The sequence below is a fragment of the Amphiura filiformis genome, chromosome 14 (genome assembly GCF_039555335.1).
Source record: "Amphiura filiformis chromosome 14, Afil_fr2py, whole genome shotgun sequence".
Lineage (NCBI taxonomy): Eukaryota > Metazoa > Echinodermata > Ophiuroidea > Amphilepidida > Amphiuridae > Amphiura > Amphiura filiformis.
In genome coordinates this window covers 8,881,983-8,902,612 of record NC_092641.1, presented here as the reverse complement: position 1 = coordinate 8,902,612, position 20,630 = coordinate 8,881,983, and the positions used below count along the sequence as shown (strand labels likewise).

General features: G+C 36.4%; 1 protein-coding gene across 1 annotated transcript; it reads left to right on the top strand.

The window, feature by feature from the left end:
* The first annotated feature begins 1,244 nt into the window (after positions 1-1,244).
* Positions 1,245-19,057, top strand: LOC140169667 (extracellular serine proteinase-like). The gene is given in 10 exon segments (XM_072192952.1): positions 1,245-1,410; positions 5,100-5,223; positions 10,628-10,756; positions 11,655-11,787; positions 12,497-12,618; positions 13,313-13,370; positions 13,373-13,447; positions 14,269-14,453; positions 16,456-16,627; positions 16,963-19,057. Coding segments are annotated over 9 exon segments (1,128 nt in total). The 5' UTR covers positions 1,245-1,410; positions 5,100-5,112; the 3' UTR covers positions 17,106-19,057.
* Positions 19,058-20,630: the final 1,573 nt, after the last annotated feature.

Here is a 20,630-nt window from a genome sequence, read left to right as displayed (position 1 = left end):
GAAACGCTCTAAAATGGGTTAGAAAAACAGTAAGGAAACGCTTAAATATGCTAATGTTCCTACTCGTTGCGCTCCCAACATGTAACGGACCATTTAATGTTTGCAAATTGGGATCCAAAAAATGTGGCATGTTAAATTTGGGCGAGCCGTTTGTAACCCCCCCCTGGGCTCATCATAATTGCACGGCCCCTAAACTAGTCTTGGTTTAAGGCGACATGCAGGTTTCAGTGGTGTTGTTTTAGGGCAGCAAGAAAACGGAAGGCTATATAAATACACTGAGAACCCAGCAAACACAAAACGTTTTCGGCATCATTCGCAAAAGGTTATAAAAGGTTGTCAGAAAACGTTTAAATGTCGGGTTATATAAAGGGTACATTAATGGTATAAAACGTTTTCATAACATTTAATAACATTTGTTGGTAATTTACTGCACAGCAAACACAAATGTTTTACAGAAAACATTTAAATGTTGGGTTATATAAAGGGTATAAAAACGTTTTAATAACATTCCAAATACATTTTTCGAAAATTTGGTACAAATCATTCTAAACAGAATGTTATTTTGGGGTTGAAAAAATATTTTGCAAAAAATGTTTGCCCAAAATATTTACAATAACGTTTTTAAAATGTTTTCACGACCTTTACATAACCCGACATTTAAATGTTATTAAAACGTTTTGTAAAACACATTTAAAGAACATTTCTGTGTTTGCTGGGTGCAAATATTTTAACATAATGTTATTTAAGTGTTGACAAAATATTTGGCCAAAAATGTTTGCAAAAATAGTTTACAATGACATTTCGAAAACATTTTAAAATATTGCTGTAGTGCGTTTTCATACAAAACGTTTTCATGACCTTTATATAACCCGACATTTTAATGTTATTAAAACGTTTTTACCTAAACCAAAACCCAAAATATAACTTATTTAAAACGTTTTAAAAACGTTTTTGTGTTTACTGGGAACTTAACATTGTTGAGATGAACACTTAAAAACTGGTTGGAATCAGCAATGTTTCTGCTTGTTTTGATAACGATCTGATATTATAATGTACAATCTTGATAGTTTTTGCAGATGATCACATTTATTATCAAATCTTTCACTTTTAACTTCTTATTTCTTATTATAGTTCATATATTATGCAAATATCAAATATATAACCCCTTGCTAAATGCTACCTTGCTAGTGCTAGCATAAATCCAGGTCCCAAAATATAACCTATTTGCCCCTTACCAGATTGTCAGACCGGCATTTGTGTGCCGGTATTGGGTGAGGAGAGAGTGGCTTTGTATCAGCGGTTAAAAGCATTGTAGATCTGGATATTGAACTTAAAGGCACCCATAGCGATATCCACCGACTTCGGAAACCAAACCTTTCCAGACTTGTGGATTTTATCAACTAGAACCGGGTATGTTAAAATTTGAACTAAAATGCTAATCTGCTTTATCATGATTACGTCTATTATTATACCCATGTTTTGGTGATTTCAATATGTATTTTTTGATATTTTTAGCATGCAACTTAATTATGTATTTTGTATACATGTGTTTTTCCAAAAGCAGGTAGAGTTGTTTCCCTTCGCAAAGTGTCAATTTAACACTAATAAATTTCCATTCTATCCTGCACAAAAACAGTGGTGGAGTCATAATTGTTTTTGTTTTTTTTTTTTTTGGGGGGCATGCGGGAAGTGAATTTCAAGGGGGGGTCAGCACATTTTGCGTAAAATCGCCGCAAAAAGTTGGGGCCCTCCTTCACCATGTTCACCCCTCCCACTAGTGCCGCATACAAGTAAGGTTTTCGAAACGGCACTACATAATTATGATAAACGTGTTTATACATTTCTCAGTGAACACAATTTGTTTATATCCAACATTAGTAATTTAACACTGGTTGAGTAATATAAACATAAATGCAGGTATAATGACTTGCGTATAGCATTATGAACCATACTTTGTTTATTGTATCACATGAAATAGGCGCAACTGAAATAACAATTAAATGGGTTTGTTCTATAATGTTACGAGTGTCTTATAAGGGGGCTTCATCCAAATAGCATGTATAAATCAAGCATGGCTATATTTTAATGTATGCTGATGGCACCACCCTGTCAATGACAGTCTTTTAGTGGGGGTGACGCTCGTGATATTGCAGGTTAATTAATAACACCTTAACTTAACCCTAACCGAACCCGGGGGGGTACTCAAGTTTGGTTTTGGTAGGGACGTGCCGCTGAGAATTTGAAAGTGGACCCATAAATATACCAATTTTTCAAGAAATTTGGACCCATTGATATACCAAAAGTCAAAATTTTCGGCCAAATTTAACCCAAATTGTCTTACTTTTGACAAATTTTCCCAAAATTTTGGGAAAATTTTGGCTAGATTAAGGAAAAATCGGGCTATTTTCCGAAAAAATTGAGAAAATTTTGAAATAAGAACCCATTCATATACCAAAATACTTTGAAAAAGGGGTCATTGATATACCAAAAGGCTGAAAATGCTACCCATGTTTGCGGCACGTCCCCGTATGGTCATTTGTACTGAGTACTCCCCCCGGGACCGAACCAAACATCATAAACCATAATATTCATGAGCATCGGAAAGCACGGGTTTCCCATGTAATGGCTGGTGTAGCCCGTATTGATTTGCATAAAGCATTCGACGCAGTCAATCATATTATAACTAAAATAACAGTTAAATGGGTTCGTTCTCACTTTTAATATGTGAAAGAATACAATGAGTGTAATAGGGAGCTTTATCCAATGAACTTCCAGTCAGTACAGGTCCCGGGGTACAGGTGTCCCTCAAGGCAAAATCAGCGACCTATCGTTGTGACAGCATTAAGGCTAATGGAGGAGTGATCTGTTTTAAAGCCAGGGGTAATTTGACAATTTTCAATCTGAGCAAATAGATTTAAATAATATGGTCGTATTCGGTCTTTCCTTCGCGCCCAATTTTGCTAGAGTTTGTAACATAAGATCTGAGCCATTCACAGACCTGGTTGCGCTTACTTTGATCTTCCTGCATCCGCGTTCATTGAACAAATGATAACGCCCCATTTATCTATTCAAACATTTAAGACATGCGTGTTGTCTGAAACCTAGACTAAAATTCCGAATAGTATGCACAAGGTACCAAACACTACCAAACACGTATAACTAAATGTCATCAACTCTCCGTAGGTACCAAGGGTGCGCTATCGACTCTGCTCTATAAACATGCAAATATTTGATACAAAGAACTTGATGCTCCGCCCAGAGGGGCCACTCAAGTATGATAGTGTACGCATGCGTGACCAAATTGTCTTTGAACACACCCTAAACGAGTTTTAGGTCCTTAAGAAGGTCATTTAATATAAAAGTTACCCCCAGTAGTTGCTTGTAAAAATGAAAAAATATACCCTTTTTGGATTCGTAATTTACCAAGTTGCTCAGTTTCAGAAAACTACCCTTATTCTTGTTTTTTTGGTCACGCATGCGTACAGACCGAAATGTGAGTGGCCCCGGGATGCTGCGGATCATTCGTTACAAGGAAGCTTCACGAAACTCCAGTGGTAACATTTTATAAAAAATATTATTATTCAACTCACAATCACCTTCTCCCACATATATGAGCATAAAGTCGCCAGGGCACTAGAAGATATAGTCCATTAATCATGACAAAATTCGATTGAAAAGAAAAGACACTGTGGGGCAAATAACACCAAATACGCTTTCCAATAGTTTGGTCTTTAAACAAGGTAATACTTAACTTTTTTGTAGCGTATAGGCAATATTCAAACTTTTGTTTTCAAATAATTATTGACGTACATGTATTTTCTAATTTGCTGTTACTATATGGATTGACGCGTTCTCTTTGACTTCTGGATGATTTCATGACAAAGTGGTATTGTATAATTAATCCCCAGTCTAGACGCTAAAGGTTTTGCTTTTGAACTGCATTTCGGTCACTCTCTATTCCTTACACACGTGGCAGGCTCTATCCAAAAAATATTATGTTGTTCTCGTCATATTTTGATCGACTCCCCTATTTCAGTATTAATCATTGTGGTTTGACGCTCCGATCCGGTGTGGCGCTCTTATCAACCCCACAATCCGTTACGGCGCATACTTTGACAACATCTTTTTGGTTTTATTCCAGTATCGACTTTCTACTAAATCTTGATGTTATTAGATTTCTGATATTTCACGTCATAGTACTGTTATATGTGACCGGACACCACGAATAAGCCGTTAAGTAGGCAAATTGTATTATGAGTTACAGTGTAAAATGTGCATGAAGGTCGTATTCATAGGTACCTCAATTTGGTGCGACATGTATCTCATTTTGATAGCGCCAGTTGATAGCGCCACCTTTTAAACCAATCAATAATCCTATTGCTGAAGAGGATAATAAGCTTCTATATACCTATGTCTATAGAATTCTAAAATAGCTCTAGTCTTTGTTTGCTTTGGCTACATCCTGTTCAAGTAGTGGGTTACAAAGCATTGTATTTTGTCTAGGTATATATAACCACCAATTAACAATGAGAGGACATTTCTGAACTTCTTTGACTTGGGGATGATTTGAAATCGCCGCCAATTATGACTATTTGATATTTATTACAAGCAATGTGGAAAAAGAGACAGATGTAGAACAAAAAAAAAGTACCATTTTGCTGAAGGAGAGTTATAAGGAGCAAAGTTCAACATACCATAACCCCACTTCTGGATATCATTTGAAGTCAAATAATATACCATTTTAAAGCCCATGATATATATTTACTAAAAACAACCGGGTCAACTATACGGCTCATTCGTGGTGTACGGTTACATATAATATAACTTATATTTTCATATTAAAGGTAGGCAGTCCTAAATCGTATTTCTCTCTGCTTTTACCTCTTAAAAAACAGAAATGCCAGCATGTCGTTCCACAAGTAAACACTAATCACGTTACACGGCTATGTTATGGCATTATGTAGCTTAACGACGTAAACGACCCACTTTACAAATATTTGTGGTTTCGGGCAGACCCCTCCCTATCGACTCACACATCTCAGTACGATCGTATAAAATCATAATAATTATGTTGATATCAACTTGTCATTACTTTCTAGGATTTAATCTAACATGGAGAAGCTGATATTTTTGTTAAGTTGCCTATTTGGCTTAAGTTGTGCTACAGCGCCACTAAAAACGGTTGATTCACCCATCGATAACCACTACATTGTGGTGTTAAAGGTAAGACGTGATTTTATTGGATATATCGGGTACAGAGTAAGAGTTGACATGTGGCGATTCTTACGCCAACGCTTTTCTCTCTACGCTTACGTCATCAGATGAATCAATTTAAGATCACTCAAATGTTACTGTCAATTATTTACGCCATGTACGCTTACAAGTAGACACTGACTTAAAGAAAACTATAAAATCATAGTTTTTCCATTTAAAGAGAATACCCAATCGTCCCACAAAAAGAAAGCCCCTTCCAGCACGCTGCAAGTTCTGGGCATAATTTCCAACATAACCAATACTTTTTCCGGGATCCAATCTGACCGGGGGAGCTTTGCAGCAACCCACGGTACTCATTACAAGTCAAGAGGCTGGGGGTCCAAAGCCTCATGAGACCTACCCAAAAGTGGAGTAACAACTGGACACTCGTTACTAAGTTCTTCAAATGCCTGCTTAAATACACATTTGTCTAAACTATAAATGTCATGATGTTAAAAATAGATCGTAGTCCAAACTTTGACAACAATTTGCATTATTCATTAATTAATTGAGCTTAGACCACCACACTACATTATGGTCATGTTTTTTATACTGGGCACCTAAAAAGGGCGGCTCTGTTGCATTCTTACTCATCAAGACGTGTTTACATGCATGTAGCTTGTTTATTTGATATTTATTATGAGCTTGTTTAGTACTATTTTTTTCCTTAGACATTGGTCTTTCAATTTCTGAAACAAAATTAATCATTTTCGTTTGTACTAATTACTGTAACTCGTTAAGTCTAATTAGTCAGGGGTGGCTCATGTGGCGGAGGATCATGTGGCGGAGGATCACAATGCTGTACAATGGTGATCCTCCGCCACATGATCTTCAATAAACATTATTGATGGATTTCTACTTGTTTCTGTACTTGATCTCAGCCAAAAGTGATATCATGTTTAGCATTCATTGCCTCAGTATTTGTTAATTAGACAATTAACAATTACTAATTACTTGTTGCTACATTAATAAAGTTCGTTGACCTCTATGTATTTAATAGGGATTTAATGTAGGCAACATTCAAAAGGATGCTACAAACGAAACATGATAAAAGGCTCAAATTTCATAAGCAGACCTTGGTTGTGATCCTCTTTACTTCAGTAAACTAAAAACTAGTAAAACATAGAAAGTTTGCGACAAATCTTAAAGAGCGCCCTCATGCTCAATTTTGATCCAAAAAGTCCATTTTTACGAAAACGCTTTGTCGAATTCTCTTTTAACTTTCAAAACTGGATTGTTGAGCTTATTGTACATCTAGTTACATGCCTCAATCATGAAAATTTGCATCTCCAGTGCCAGATAAGGGGTGTTTTAAAGAAATTTATATAAATATTGACAGATTTTTGACCACCCTGTAACTACATAATTGAAGTACTTGACCGCTAAAAGTTCCATATGGCTAGGTGGGCAATTAAGTTAACTATATTAAACATGTGTCAAAACTTTACATTATCAATGTACGTCGAGGGGTGACACCCCTAACTGAATTAATATTTTCATTCTTATTTTGCTTGTTACACCCTGTATAATATATGGGTCACCCTGTATAATTACTCCCATTGTATGGTTTCTGAAATTGTCTGAGTATATGCTCTCAGAATATATACTTTTATTGGGTTCTAATGTAAACTTTTGAAGTTATAGTACCAAACCTGTAAAAGCATGTGATTTGTTTGAAAAATACTGGTACCCAACATAAAAAACATGACCTTATCTTGTAATTTGTATAATCTTCTCGATCATAGTGAAATAAACTAATAATGTTACTAACAATAACAATGAGTACACTCCAGCGAGATTAACTGTGCAAAAACCAAATCACTTCAAAAACATATTTCAATTGAGATAAATTCTGTATTGATTTGATATTGCCGGCGAATGAAGTACGTGTTAGTGTTTTTAGTTCAAGAAAGTTTGACATTAAATTACTTTTTGTATTATAAATTATATAGGCTTAATAATATGTATATTTTGGTGCAAATAATTTAATTTTACTCGCCGAATGTGTAAGATAAACCGTTCAAAATAGGCCATTATCAGAAGTGATCGGTGTCTTGTTTGGGTATTAGGCTCATCAGGTAGCCCTATTTCACGTTAACTTTGGACATTTAATTATTTTATTAATTTTCCACCAGGGTAAGTCAGGTGGAAAATAAATACAATAATTATATATCCAAAGCTAATGCTAAATAGGGTGGCTCGACCACGTAATGTATGGTTCGCATGTTAGTCGCTCAGAATATGCTTATACCATACCTCAACAAGACACCGATTATTTCTGATAATGGTCCGTTTCTCTTTTATCTAATGCATAGTTGACCACAGAGACAGGTTGTGATATAGCCAGAGGCAGTATATAACCCAGCCGTGTCAGTGATGAGTTACATAAGATAATGGGGTCATTCGGTTCCTAAGTTAACTTCACCTTGTGGCGTTAGGTTATCAATCTCATTTCACGGGGTATGCGGCTGTACCTGAATGAGTATTCGTACTGTCGATTTGGCCAAACATACCTGATACCAATTCTTCAACAAAAAAACAAAAAAACCAAAAAAAAACAAAAACCAGCGGTTATTGCACCGCAAACTGGTGGACCGAGCTAAGAGCACACTTTTAGAATTAGACTCCTGGATTTCATTTATTCTTTTTTATTATTATTAATTTAAAATTCAGCTAATTAGTATTAATTTAAATAACAGAATTAAAATTAATTAACTTCATTAATATAAATTAAAGAAATTAAGTGCGTACCTTTTCCCCAACAGCTCCTAATCTTCAACATGTTCAAACTAACAACCGGTGATGAACTATAAATGTAGGCCTATATGTTATAGTGTAGAATTGAAGATCAATTCTCGCTATTCGCAATAAGGGCGCCGCCAGCGGTTTGCGATGTCATCGTGATGTATCATGGGAAAAGGTCGACGTCCAAGTCCGCGCAATACGAATATTACCATGCTATTACATAGGAACACGTGACAATATTTTTTAGTTCGTCAAAATAAAGGTGTTACACGCGAATCGATACTCAATAATACTTAATAATGTGATTTGAAATGTGCACAATTCTCTATCGATTTGCGTGTAATACCGTTATATTGACAAACTAAAAAATATTGTCACGTGTTCCTATGTAATAGCATGGTAATATTCGTATTGCGCGGACTTGGATGTCGACCTTTTCCCATGATACATCACGATTTTCCCATGATACATCACGATTACATCGCAAACCGCTGGCGGCGCCCTTATTGCGAATAGCGAGAATTCCAACAGCACATTTCATAGATATCTAATATCAGCGTGCTTATAATTTACAATGTGTCACATGATCCCACTTCTCAATACAAAGCATAATAATCTTTTGCCAAGGGAGGGGACTAAAATCCCAGCAAACACAAAACGTTTTCGACATCATTCGCAAAAGGTTATAAAAGGTTGTCAGAAAACGTTTAAATGTCGGGTTATATAAAGGATATATTAAGGGTATAAAACGTTTTCATAACATTAAAAAACATTTTTTTATGTCGGGTTATATAAAGGCGATAAAAAAGTTTTAATAACATTCCAAAAACATTTTTGAAAACTTGATACAAAAGATTCTAAACAGAATGTTACTTTGGGGTTAAAAAAATATTTTGCGAAAAATGCTTGCCCAAAATATTTGCAATAACGTTTCAAAAGCGTTTTCATGACCTTTATATAACCTGACATTTAAATGTTATTAAAACGTTTTAAAAAAACATTTTAAGAACATTTCTGTATTTGCTGGGTGCAATATTTTAACATAATGTTATTTAAATGTTGACAAAATATTTGCCAAAAAATGTGTTTTCATACAAAACATTTTAAAACGTTTTCATGACCTTTATATAACCCGACATTTTAATGTTAATAAAACGTTTTTACCTAAACCAAAAGCCAAAATATAACTTATTCAGAACGTTTTAAAAACGTTTTTGTGTTTGCTGGGCGGATGGATACAACTTTAAAAGTATGAGCGGTGGTTGAGGAGTTGGATTGTCATCATGAGCGGTGGTTGAGGAGTTGGATTGTCATCATGGTACAGTACTTTGAGCACGTAACCAGTGCTAATTTTGTGTACAACTATGAAGTAAAGGCTTTCTATGGTGCAACTACAATAAGTAATCATCATGGCTGGAAGGGGGATTCTAGTTCAACGACACTATACAACAACTTACCATTTACTCAGCAACAACTTGACCCCACTAGAGCCGGGTTCATAATTATTCTCAAGGGTATCCCAGAGAAAATGATCATAGATATCTAAATTTTGCCATAAGTCGAGAAATAATTGTTATGCGAAAAAAAACTTAGCCTATTGTAATGTGCATATACACACAGAGTATTATTATATAAGTAGCCTATACCCCTACTTATAACCTAACCACGAGGTACCGACGTTTCGGCAAGCTATTACACGCATTGTAGGCGCTGGAATAAAATAGCGATTTTTCTTTGTTTTACCTCGTTTGCTTGTTTCAAAATTAAAAGGGGACAAAGTGATCTGTAGCTATCAGTGAAAACTAACATTTAAATTAAAAATCACACATTATGGCTTTAAAGGAGTATTTCGTGATCCTAGCATCTTCCTTTTATGTCATTTTCAGTAGATATCCACTTCAACCAAGTAGAGTGTAACATCATGTAACTGGAACTGCATATGTAATAAATATCTGTAAAGACGTGACGTAGCCTATATGAAGGCCTGAGCGCAAAAAGACCGTAAGTCCACTTGGCCCCTCAACATGGATACACTAAAGTTACGTATAGATGAGGTGACATGTGTTTACATTTGATACGCCCTCTGTTGGTCTGTGATCAAAACTGTCAGGCAAAAAACACTATAGTTTACATGGAAGAAGTTGATTTTTATTCATTAACTTTGGTTTCACAGCAAATAATACAAAAAATGGTATCAATCTTGTTTATAAATGCATCAAGCTATATACATAATATCACACAAAACTTCAAAGGTTTTTAAAAGTTGAGTTTTAAAGAGATTTATGTGGTCTGTCGTAGACACTTCTGTGTTATTTTGCCTGGCTTGAAACAACAGAGGGCGGTCTGAATGTAAACATGTGACATCATAGGTCACCTCATCTATAGTTTCTTAGGGTTTTTTAATGTTTAATACATGTTCCAGGGTGAAAAGATCATGAAAGGTTGTGAAAGATTTGTTTTGGCCCCTGAACATGTATAAAACATTACCAAACTATACGAAACTATACGCAACTTTATTGCATACATGTTACGGTCTTCTTGCGCTCAGGTCTTCATATGAACATTGTTTTACTAATGCAAAAGTTAATCACACGACAAATTCAAAGAAATCAATAATTTATATTTTCAGAATTCCGGTGACGTTGATAGAGATAGGCAAGCGTTGTCCAAGATCGCAGGAGTCAAGGTGAATCAGGAGTATAGACGTGTACTCAAGGGTTTTGGTGTTCAAGTGAAATCTCAAAGCGCACTAGACGAAGTAAGTGATGCTATACTTATGTCCTATTGGCATACATTTTTTTAATGGGAAATCTCCGTAGATACAAAATTCAATTCCTAACATTACAAGCGGTTAAGGAGTCAAATATGTGACCAGCTCCAACAAAACCCGGTACAAGTCGCCAGGCATATTTTGAGTTTATAGGCCTTTCATGGTATTATCATGGAACTGAGAGGACTTTCAAATCCTTGAAACTACTTATTAAATTAAAAGAGGTTTATTTAATCAATAGTTGACAGTTGAACTATGATGATAATCCCTATTCAATCTTGTGTAAAGTAGGAAAAGGTATTGATGCTATGTATATAATTTTGGTATCATTTTGAAGCTAATTGTCCCGTGCTTACAATTGTATTCAAATTATGAAATGTCAAAAATGCGACTTGTTCCTGGTTTTGTCAGAACGGGTCGCATAATTTATTAAGAATGCTGCATTTAGTCGGTCACTTACACGCATCCCACAATAGGCGACTAAGGATTCAGTCTAATCCTATATTATGCTCATCCTCTTTATGGTTTTGTAAGAGGTAACTTTGGTATAAATCTCGAAAGCCATCGTGGTTTAAGTCATGCAATACACGGATTTAGGGTTTCTCTACCGGAAGTCAATTTGTGCCGAAATTTCCACAATGCAATAAGCGTTTTGCATAACAATAGATACAGTTCGGAGGTTAATCAATATTCTTTGTTATGCAATACGCATATTGCATTGTGGGAAGGAATTTCGGCACAAATTGACTTTCGGTAGAGAAACCCTAAATCCGCGAATCATAGCATTACTGAGAAGTTCTACGTGCGCAGTGACGATATTTTTCTCAATGTGCGCATCATGATATGCCGAAAATTTAATTCTTATGTGACTGGTTTGTTTTCAAAGATTCGAGAAAATCGCGATGTACAGTACGTTCAACAGGATGGCAATGTAACGATATACGAAACAGCAATGACATGGGGATTGGACAGAATTGATCAACGAAAGCTACCACTGGACGGACAATCAAGCTTTAAAGGTACGTAGCTATGATTGGGCAATTTTAAAGCATACTGACAAACTTTCGTGTTGTTTATTTTATTTTTCGCATTTACTGCGTATGAGAAGCACTTTGAAACAAATTGCATTGATTTAATAATATCCAATTGCACCCAGAGGTGTATTGGACAAAACCACTGTCAATTAAGCTGCACCTATGAGAGAGGAATATCTCGCCCAACTAAATATGCTAGAGTGCTGATGAAACTCCCAAACAATGCCAGGTTTATTTGCAGCAAGGTACTAGCTGATACTAGAGAGATTGCGAAATTTACGTGAAACGTGAACGCCAACGGCCGGCTACATTAGTCGAAAATCAGTTAGTATGCCCTCTAGAGGGTGAAATCTATTGTGAATTGGTCAATCGTGGCATTACCATAAGGCGATTACGTTGCGGTTGGTAGCAAAAAATGACGTTCCAAAATGCTCTTTCTTTCTTTCTTTCTTTCTTTCTTTCTTTCTTTCTTTCTTTCTTTCTTTCTTTCTTTCTTTCTTTCTTTCTTTCTTTCTTTCTTTCTTTCCTTCCTTTCCTTCCTTCCTTCCTTCCTTCCTTCCTTCCTTCCTTCCTTCCTTCCTTCCTTCCTTCCTTCTTTCTTTCTTTCTTTCTTTCCTTCTTCTTTCTTTCTAGCAACAAAGTTTACTAGTCATCTCTATTTACACCAAAGGAAACCCTCTCTCTTATCTTACAGGAGATGGTAGCGGCGTCAACGTGTACATTATTGATACTGGAGTTTATCAAGACCACCAATATTTCGGTGGACGGGCTCGTTTTGCCTATGACGCTACTGATGAGGAGGGTGGTGGACCAGTGGTTAGTTTGTCTTCCGTGTGGAAGATTTCATCATTTATGTGCCCATCTAGCCGCGATACCTCATCTGATAATCCTCCTACTGGGGATAGCCCCAGAGTCTCCCCTCCCCTGCTTCCTTGAAGTAGCCACTCGTATGCGTGTGACTCGTTGCATAAGTTCCCTCATCTCGATTGATTTCTGATTCAGAAAGCGGGAGGGAGAAGGCTACGTTATTGAAAAGCACTGACATTACTACCGGGTGTCCTTGTCGTAAAAATAGTACAATGAGGGGTTATAAAATGTATTCTGTTATCTTTTTTAAATCGTCTTACAGTAAAGATACAACTAGACCTCCTTTTTTGTTTTCCTGTCACAAAATACTCCTTTTTTGCTAGAATTGTTGACAAAATTCTGATAATCTCTCACCGAGGTACCCCGTGTTTTTATTGTTATTTTTCTTTATATATATTTTTTTTAATTTCAAATTTTGATGGCTTTTTGAAAATTATGTATCATTTGTGATATTTTGACCCAAATTGTTTTTCAGTCTCACGGAAAGACCCCCTGTTTGGGTCCTGTTCACCGAAAGACCACCTACAACTTTTCAGAACTGCTCACTGCACATCCCCGTCACTTCCAAAGTCGAGTGCCCCCCTCCGAAATATAGTATACAATGTAATTGCTATTTTCTGAAATAATCTGCTTATTCTCACAGGACTGCAATGGTCACGGTACACATTGTGCGGGCACTATTGGAGCCGACTACTACGGTATTGCAAGGGTGCAACTCTTCATGGTGTAAAAGTACTATCATGCCAAGGCTGGGGAATGTATAGTTGGGTCATAGGAGGTAAATATGATCAGAATGAGAAGGAGAACTACGGCGTCATTACATTATTCATGACGTCCTAAGCGTGTTAATAAAATACACAATGAACATATAAACCTGGTCCACATAAATTTCAAGCTAAACACCTCAAATAAAGACAGTCCGCAGATGTAACCCGTCCTACACCAAAACCTGATCTTGTTATGACAATTTGATTGATGAGGTCGTGTGCAGAATCTTGTTAGCTGCAATTTGATACCAAATTTGCTACCGAAAACTCTAAATTCACAGAGATTGATACCAGTATATGAAATTTGGTGCATTTTCAAAAGTTTCTCTGAGAGTTATTAATTAACCTCATATTTGGTCATTTTAACCTAAAAAAACCCAATATTTGCGCGCTTCGAGCGTACCAGTTTAGCTCCAACCCCATCCCTCCCATGTCAAAAAGAAATCTACGGCACTGTTCCGGGGACACATTCCAAGCAGATACCAAGACTCCTCAGACCCACCCCTGTGTCCCCTAGATCGACGAGGGTGTTGACGCGCCTACAAACCCAAACAGCATGAACGATACCTGCTCCCTTATTTATTATGTTTGCCCCCGCTTGCCCCCTCAAATGAAAATGTCTAGTTATGCCACTGGCGAGGCAAAGAAAATACATTTTAGCATTAGAGTTTTACGATTTTACTTTCAGACATTTGAATGGAAAGACGAGATCCAGTTTCTTTAGAGACACATTTTGATTTATAATAAAAAGAAACAGCCGGATAATCGGCAATCACAGGCGATATGATTCCCTCGCTTTGAGACATTAAATATGTTTACAATAACGTTTCAGGTATGGATTTCGTAGCCAACAATCATATCGATCCAGCTGTTGCTTCCATGTCACTGGGTGGAGGGGCAAGCGACGCAATAGATGAAGCTATTCAAGGCATGTATGACGCTGGTGTGCCAGTGGCAGTGGCAGCGGGAAATAGCGACTACGATGCATGCTATTTTTCTCCCGCAAAAGCACAAAAGGTAACTTTACGATAACCTATTACGTGACTGCTATTTGTAAACCTAAATATTGCAATATAAACACAATATTGATTTTTCTATATATATATTTTATATTTCAATAAGATAATCAACAAAGGTATAAGTACGGTGGCCGAGCCCCGACTCATAATCAGACGGTTGCGGGTTCGAGCCAACTCGACGCTATTGCCCTTGAGTAAGGCACTTTACCTAGAATACTCCTCTCTTTAGTCACCATGGTCACCAGCTTGTTTTGTAATATACATAGTCGTTCTAAAACTCGATCGATACATTTTGAAATCAGCATACTTCAGAGATACACATTTTTGCTATGAAATTAATTTTCTCGGTCAAATATAAAGCAATATTTTTCCTTCAGAAATGTCAGTTAAAAACATAGTGCTTGGATATACATTGAAAAAAAAACCGGGTGTTAAAATTAGGCATGTAATTGTGTCTTTTAGTGTAAGATTTTTGATTTTTATAGGCCTTAACTTTGCTCGGGGGTGTTTGCGGAATTCATTTTTTAGCGTTTCAAACTAATATAGTTTGCTAAAGAAAGATATTTCCCATCTCTAAGGCACATCGCGTGGGCCTATATATTATAGTTTTGCCAGAATATCTGTTTTTATTTCACTTTTGTTTCACTTGTGACTGCCAAAATTGTCCAACTCAGTACTTCATTTCTAATATAACCAGCAGAACTAATCGGTATTTCTATAGTGGCTTGCAAAATTATCCATCCATGGGTCACGAGTTGATTTTGACCAAATTGGTAGTCGGAATTGAAAAATAGTGCAATCAAAACCGAAATTCTGACAAAACTATAACTCACGGTGATGTGCGTTAGAAAATTGGCGAAAATTCTTCATTAGCGAACTATATTACTTTGAAAAGCTAAAAGGTTGATAAAAGCTCGCGGGTCAAGTCGAAGCCTATCAAAATCTAAGTTTAATGGGATTTGAATAAAAATATAGTATCAGGCATTATACTGAAAAAATGAAAATGATTGCTTTTTATTTGGCCGAGAAAATTAATTTTACATTGAAAAGGTGCAACTCAAAATTTTGCTCATTTCAACACCAAATTCGATCGTTTATATTGCCTTATCGGTTGACTAGAGTTCTGCCTGACCCAGGTATACAAATGTGATGCGATCAAAATTCAGTTTTCAATTTCATTATATGAGCCATTCGCAGAGCTTTATTTTGCTGAAAACTCCATCATAATCAGACTTATGGTTCCAGAGATATAGCCATATTAGTGTTGCTCAGAACAATAAAACACAAACGAAGTTGAATACTATTATTGATTATATCTCAAAATCAATATTCCCGACATCCGACTCATTTTGCTTGATTGCATCACAAATAAGTACCGTATTTTTAAATACTGTGAAGGTAACTAGCTGTGGAGGATGTGTGGCGATCCCCCACAGTAACATTTCACGGTGGAGATCTGACCTATTAAATCGCTAACGAAAGAGAGATGGGCACACAGTCCTGTACAAAATGCAGGTTCAATTCCTTTACCTTTTATTATCAACAAACGTTGTAACTAATTAACGAGTTCCACTGGTTAACAGTGTTTCTGTTACATAATACATACATGAATTTCATAATTATAGGTGATAAAAGTTTTAAAAAAAATGCAATACAACTGTCAACTGACGAAGTGAATTCATTTCAAATTTACAAACTTATTTCATTGGCTATGGAGTGTTTAGTCTTCCTGATATGTCACGTATGTTCTATAAATGCGGATTACTCAATCGTCCTGATTTACGCATATTGACGAATCCCCAGATAATTATTGACCATCCCTTTGTATTATATTAACTACAGAGGGTGAACTGTTTTGCTTTTGCAATTCAAAGCCATTTACAATGGTCGTAAGGCCGTATACGATTGTTATTATATTTTCAAAGTAATAAAAAGCAAGTCAACAGTTGTTCATCGGTAACCCTCCTGTTACCACCCTGTTATTATTTATTTCGTTTTAGGCATTAACAGTCGGTGCGACTGATCACGAAGACAAACGCGCGGTTTTTTCTAATTACGGAACATGTGTGGATATCTTTGCACCAGGAGTGGATGTTTTGAGTACTATGATTGGCTCTCCGACAGCGACGGGTACTTTTAGTGGAACATCTATGGCTTGTCCACATGTTGCTGGTAAGAAATCTTTAAATGCAATCAATTATGTCATCCGTATTCTCATATATACCCTCCTCCAAAAGTAATCGGACATTGCCGCATTGTCGACAATACTCTCTTTTCTAAACAGCTTGTACATACGGTCCCTTCTAAGGTTCGATGTTTGTGATTGGCCAATTGTACATCAGTAATTTACATACATATCCAAAAGCTATCGACAGCTCGGAAACTTACCCAACAGCCCGCATGCAAGGAATTCCCTTTGAAAAGTTGACTATAGCAAGAATAGAAAGAAAAAACAACATCGTAAATGACGCATTGTTCTGTGCCATCCATGTATCTTTCTTATGCAGGAGTGATGGCGCTTATTTTGGGGAACGACCCAACATTGAAGCCTGCAGACGTGTATAAGAAACTGAAAGCTGATTCCACGAGTGGTGTTTTGCAGGACAAGGGTCTAGGGAGCCCGGATAGGATGCTGTATGTTACACCGTAGACAGTAGCGTGCTTATATCACTACGTGGGTGGGGTGGGGTAGCAGTTACCTCCCAAGAAAATATCATATATTTGCCAATGGTGCCTTGAGACCTTGATCTCTTCATCAGCACACAATCATTGACGATTTTATATATATATAGCCTTACTACTTAGAAACGGAAATAGTATGTTACATACAGGGTGTAACAATAAAATTTGTACAATTTTGAAAATAGAATGACACAAGTATGCCGCCTATTTTTTGGTTTGATATTAATATGTCTATCAAGCTAATTTCTTTAGCCACCAGATAAGCTTTGTTTCAATAAAATCGTAGGTATACAAGTGAAGATATAGCCAATTATGTAACCTAGTCTTAAAACCGCTTGGGCCACTTTTGTCTAAATGTTACAGAAGTGACTGAATAGAGTTAAACCATGGACCAGTTGGACGGTGCTCTTATGATATGTCAACTTAAACAATGGGGTATTCAAAGTGGTCAAAATGATTACATAATAGAATATCTCCTTGAGTTTATGAAAGTCACAACTAAGCACTGACATAACAACTTCATTACTAGAAATCGTGGCTGCAGCTCAACACCTTCAACCCCAATTCACGTTGGAAGAGCGTATTTTTATGGTTGTGACATTCGGTAGCACATGGAGTCAAGCAGAAACCATCAGATTGTTTATAGCTCATTTTCCAAACTCACGTCTTCCTTCAAGGCATACAATTACATATAACTATGAGAAGAATATAACATTTGTTGACAGAAATGCTGGCAATAATTGCCCCAGAACAGCTAGAAGCCCAGCTGAACTTAATTTCAAATTTTTATTGTTGTGTACTTATGGGTGCAAATACTGTTCTCAATTCAGGGATATGAGAAATTACTTTATTTATAAGATAATTCGAAAGAGATTTCATGACTTCATTTATAGATTTTAAAGAAATATCATATTATTATTAAGTTCATGTTAATTATATGAAGAAACACCACTTATAATTCTTTTGTGTCAGTTCTTTGATGTTCAATGCACGATAAACACAATCAACGCGATTCAAACTTGATATACGCTAACATGGCAAAAGTGGCCCAACACGTTTTCTGGACGATTTAATTAATCGGACATAACTTTTGAACCCAAGCTAGTAAAGAAACCAACTAAACGTCTTCTTAATCTTCTAGCCAATATATCACTAATTCTATTGCATATTACATTTCTGCCACAACTCTTTTAGTTTTTTCCTGAGAAGTCAAAATGCAATTGGTACAAATTTTATTGTTACACCCTGTATACCAAATTGCAATATTGTAATACATTTTAAGAACGACTAGTCATATTCGTTCTCTTAAAACGGTACCAATACTAATATAATAACAAAACAAATTATGCGATCTGTATTATGTAATAGTACGTCGGCTTCATTCCATGGTGGCGGTAAGGTAATTTTGGTCATCTTTTTAATTGTCAGATATGTTTTTAATGATGTTCTCTTTCATTTTACTAAGTCTCACGAGCCAAAATTAGCTAATTAAATAAAAAATAATTCATTAAGTTTGGCGTATGGTAAAATTACCTTTCGTGTTATCCATAGTAGCGTATCCACCCCTTACGCCACTCTTTAGACCATTTTAATAGTAATATAGTAAACAAATTCCATAATGACGTACGATCACCTCATACCACTATGAAATGAAGCCGACCTGAAGTAACACCACGGCCGTGGTGCCGTAAAGTTTGTTTTCTATACTCTCTTAAAACGATTAAATCTGGAATATTTTGGAATAGAAACATGTCAAATTTGACAAGGGTAACTATTGAGACGGGGACATCAGATTTCTCTTCATAATGAATCGGATTTTCTCAACAAGAAACTCGTCAAATTGCCTAGACGTTGTAAACAATGAATATATTATTGTCAAAAATTATCCAACTTATTAAATCTGGGTCATTTTTTATACAATGGTGATGGTGGTGCATTTTCCTTTGATATGTCAATGTGTGATTAGAATCTCAAATCATAGAATATAATATCTCTTTATTTTTGGTCTGCAGTAACTTATGTTTACAGGCTTATAATGTGCCCAAATGTGCACAAAAAAGCATATTAAACTATTAACCATGTGACACAGAATGACCCAACTCTATATGACTACCTAAAAATGAAGAAATGACAAAATGAGTCCATGTGTCATAGTGGTCATAATAATTATGCAACTTCTACAACTTCAAAGGTGATTTTATGTTTATTGAAACAAGATGATCAAAATATTATAGATCTAGGGGGTCACTGCAAAAGTGCAGTTGAGTCCAAGATGGCGGCCAAATTCGGAAACGGCCCATTGCATGCTTAATTACAACAGACTGAGTGTACAACCAACCTCTTGAATGTGCAAACTTCTACCATTGAACATGGGTACCTTTTGTGCTCCCCAGTTGAGGTCACAAGAAAAAATTCAACCCCCCGTTTGTTGCCTTACGCATGTTGAGCTAAAGTGGTAAATACCAAGACACTTTAAAAAGTACCCTTTTAAAAAGACAATATCTCAGCAACTATACACATACATATACACCCCCACATACACCCCGACACACCCCACCTGCATACATATACTAATTTTTTTATTCAATAATGAACAAATACATTTGGGCCACCAAAGCGGCATTATAAATCATTACATGAATAAATTACAAACAACATGAAAATGAACAGGAAGAATTAGTTGACTTTGTTGAGCCTGTTTCGCAGTCTCCAGATGATGTTGGTTCCAATCATGGAACTGGCAGAGGCATACTTGGCAACAGCCTTGGCAACACGTTTGGGGAAGCCAAGTTTCTTCAACTCACTTCGGAATCGAAGATGAAAATGGCCGAGTGACCCAATCACGAAGACAAGGATTTTGCAATCAAATCCGCACAATGTAAGCAAGTTACAAAGGGGAGAATACTTATGGAACTGTGTGTTGTAACTTTCCTCAATGAAAACATCGAAAGTTACTTCCACGATGAAACTAGGGGGGTGATCTCGAACCAAAGTTTTAAAATCATTGTAGTGACTTGGTGTGAGTGGGAAAATGGCCTTTATTTCTTTTCACTGCAAAGAGGGCACGACTTGCTATTTTTAACATGTTCATATCGTGCTGTATATCAATGGGTAACATTATCCGCCTGTTTCAATTACACCAAATTTGAAACAATCACATTTTTAACGTTATGCCAAATTGACCATTATTCTGTTCAGAGAGCTGCAGTCCCATATCTTCACAATCTTGGACCTAAGGCCCTGTGCAATAAGTTTGAGCCCCCCGGGGTAAAATTTCCAAACGGCTTCCCCAAAATCGCTTCCCCCGGCCCCTTAAAATCGCTTACCCCCCCTCTCGGCCTGCCAAAAAAAATCTTTCTCCTCCCTGCACAGGCCAATTTATTGGGATCCCAATTTGCAAACCTTAAATGGTTTAGATACATGTTACGAGCGCAGCAAGTAGGACAATTTGCATATTTCCGTTTCCGTACTGTTTTCTTATGTTTTTAGAGGG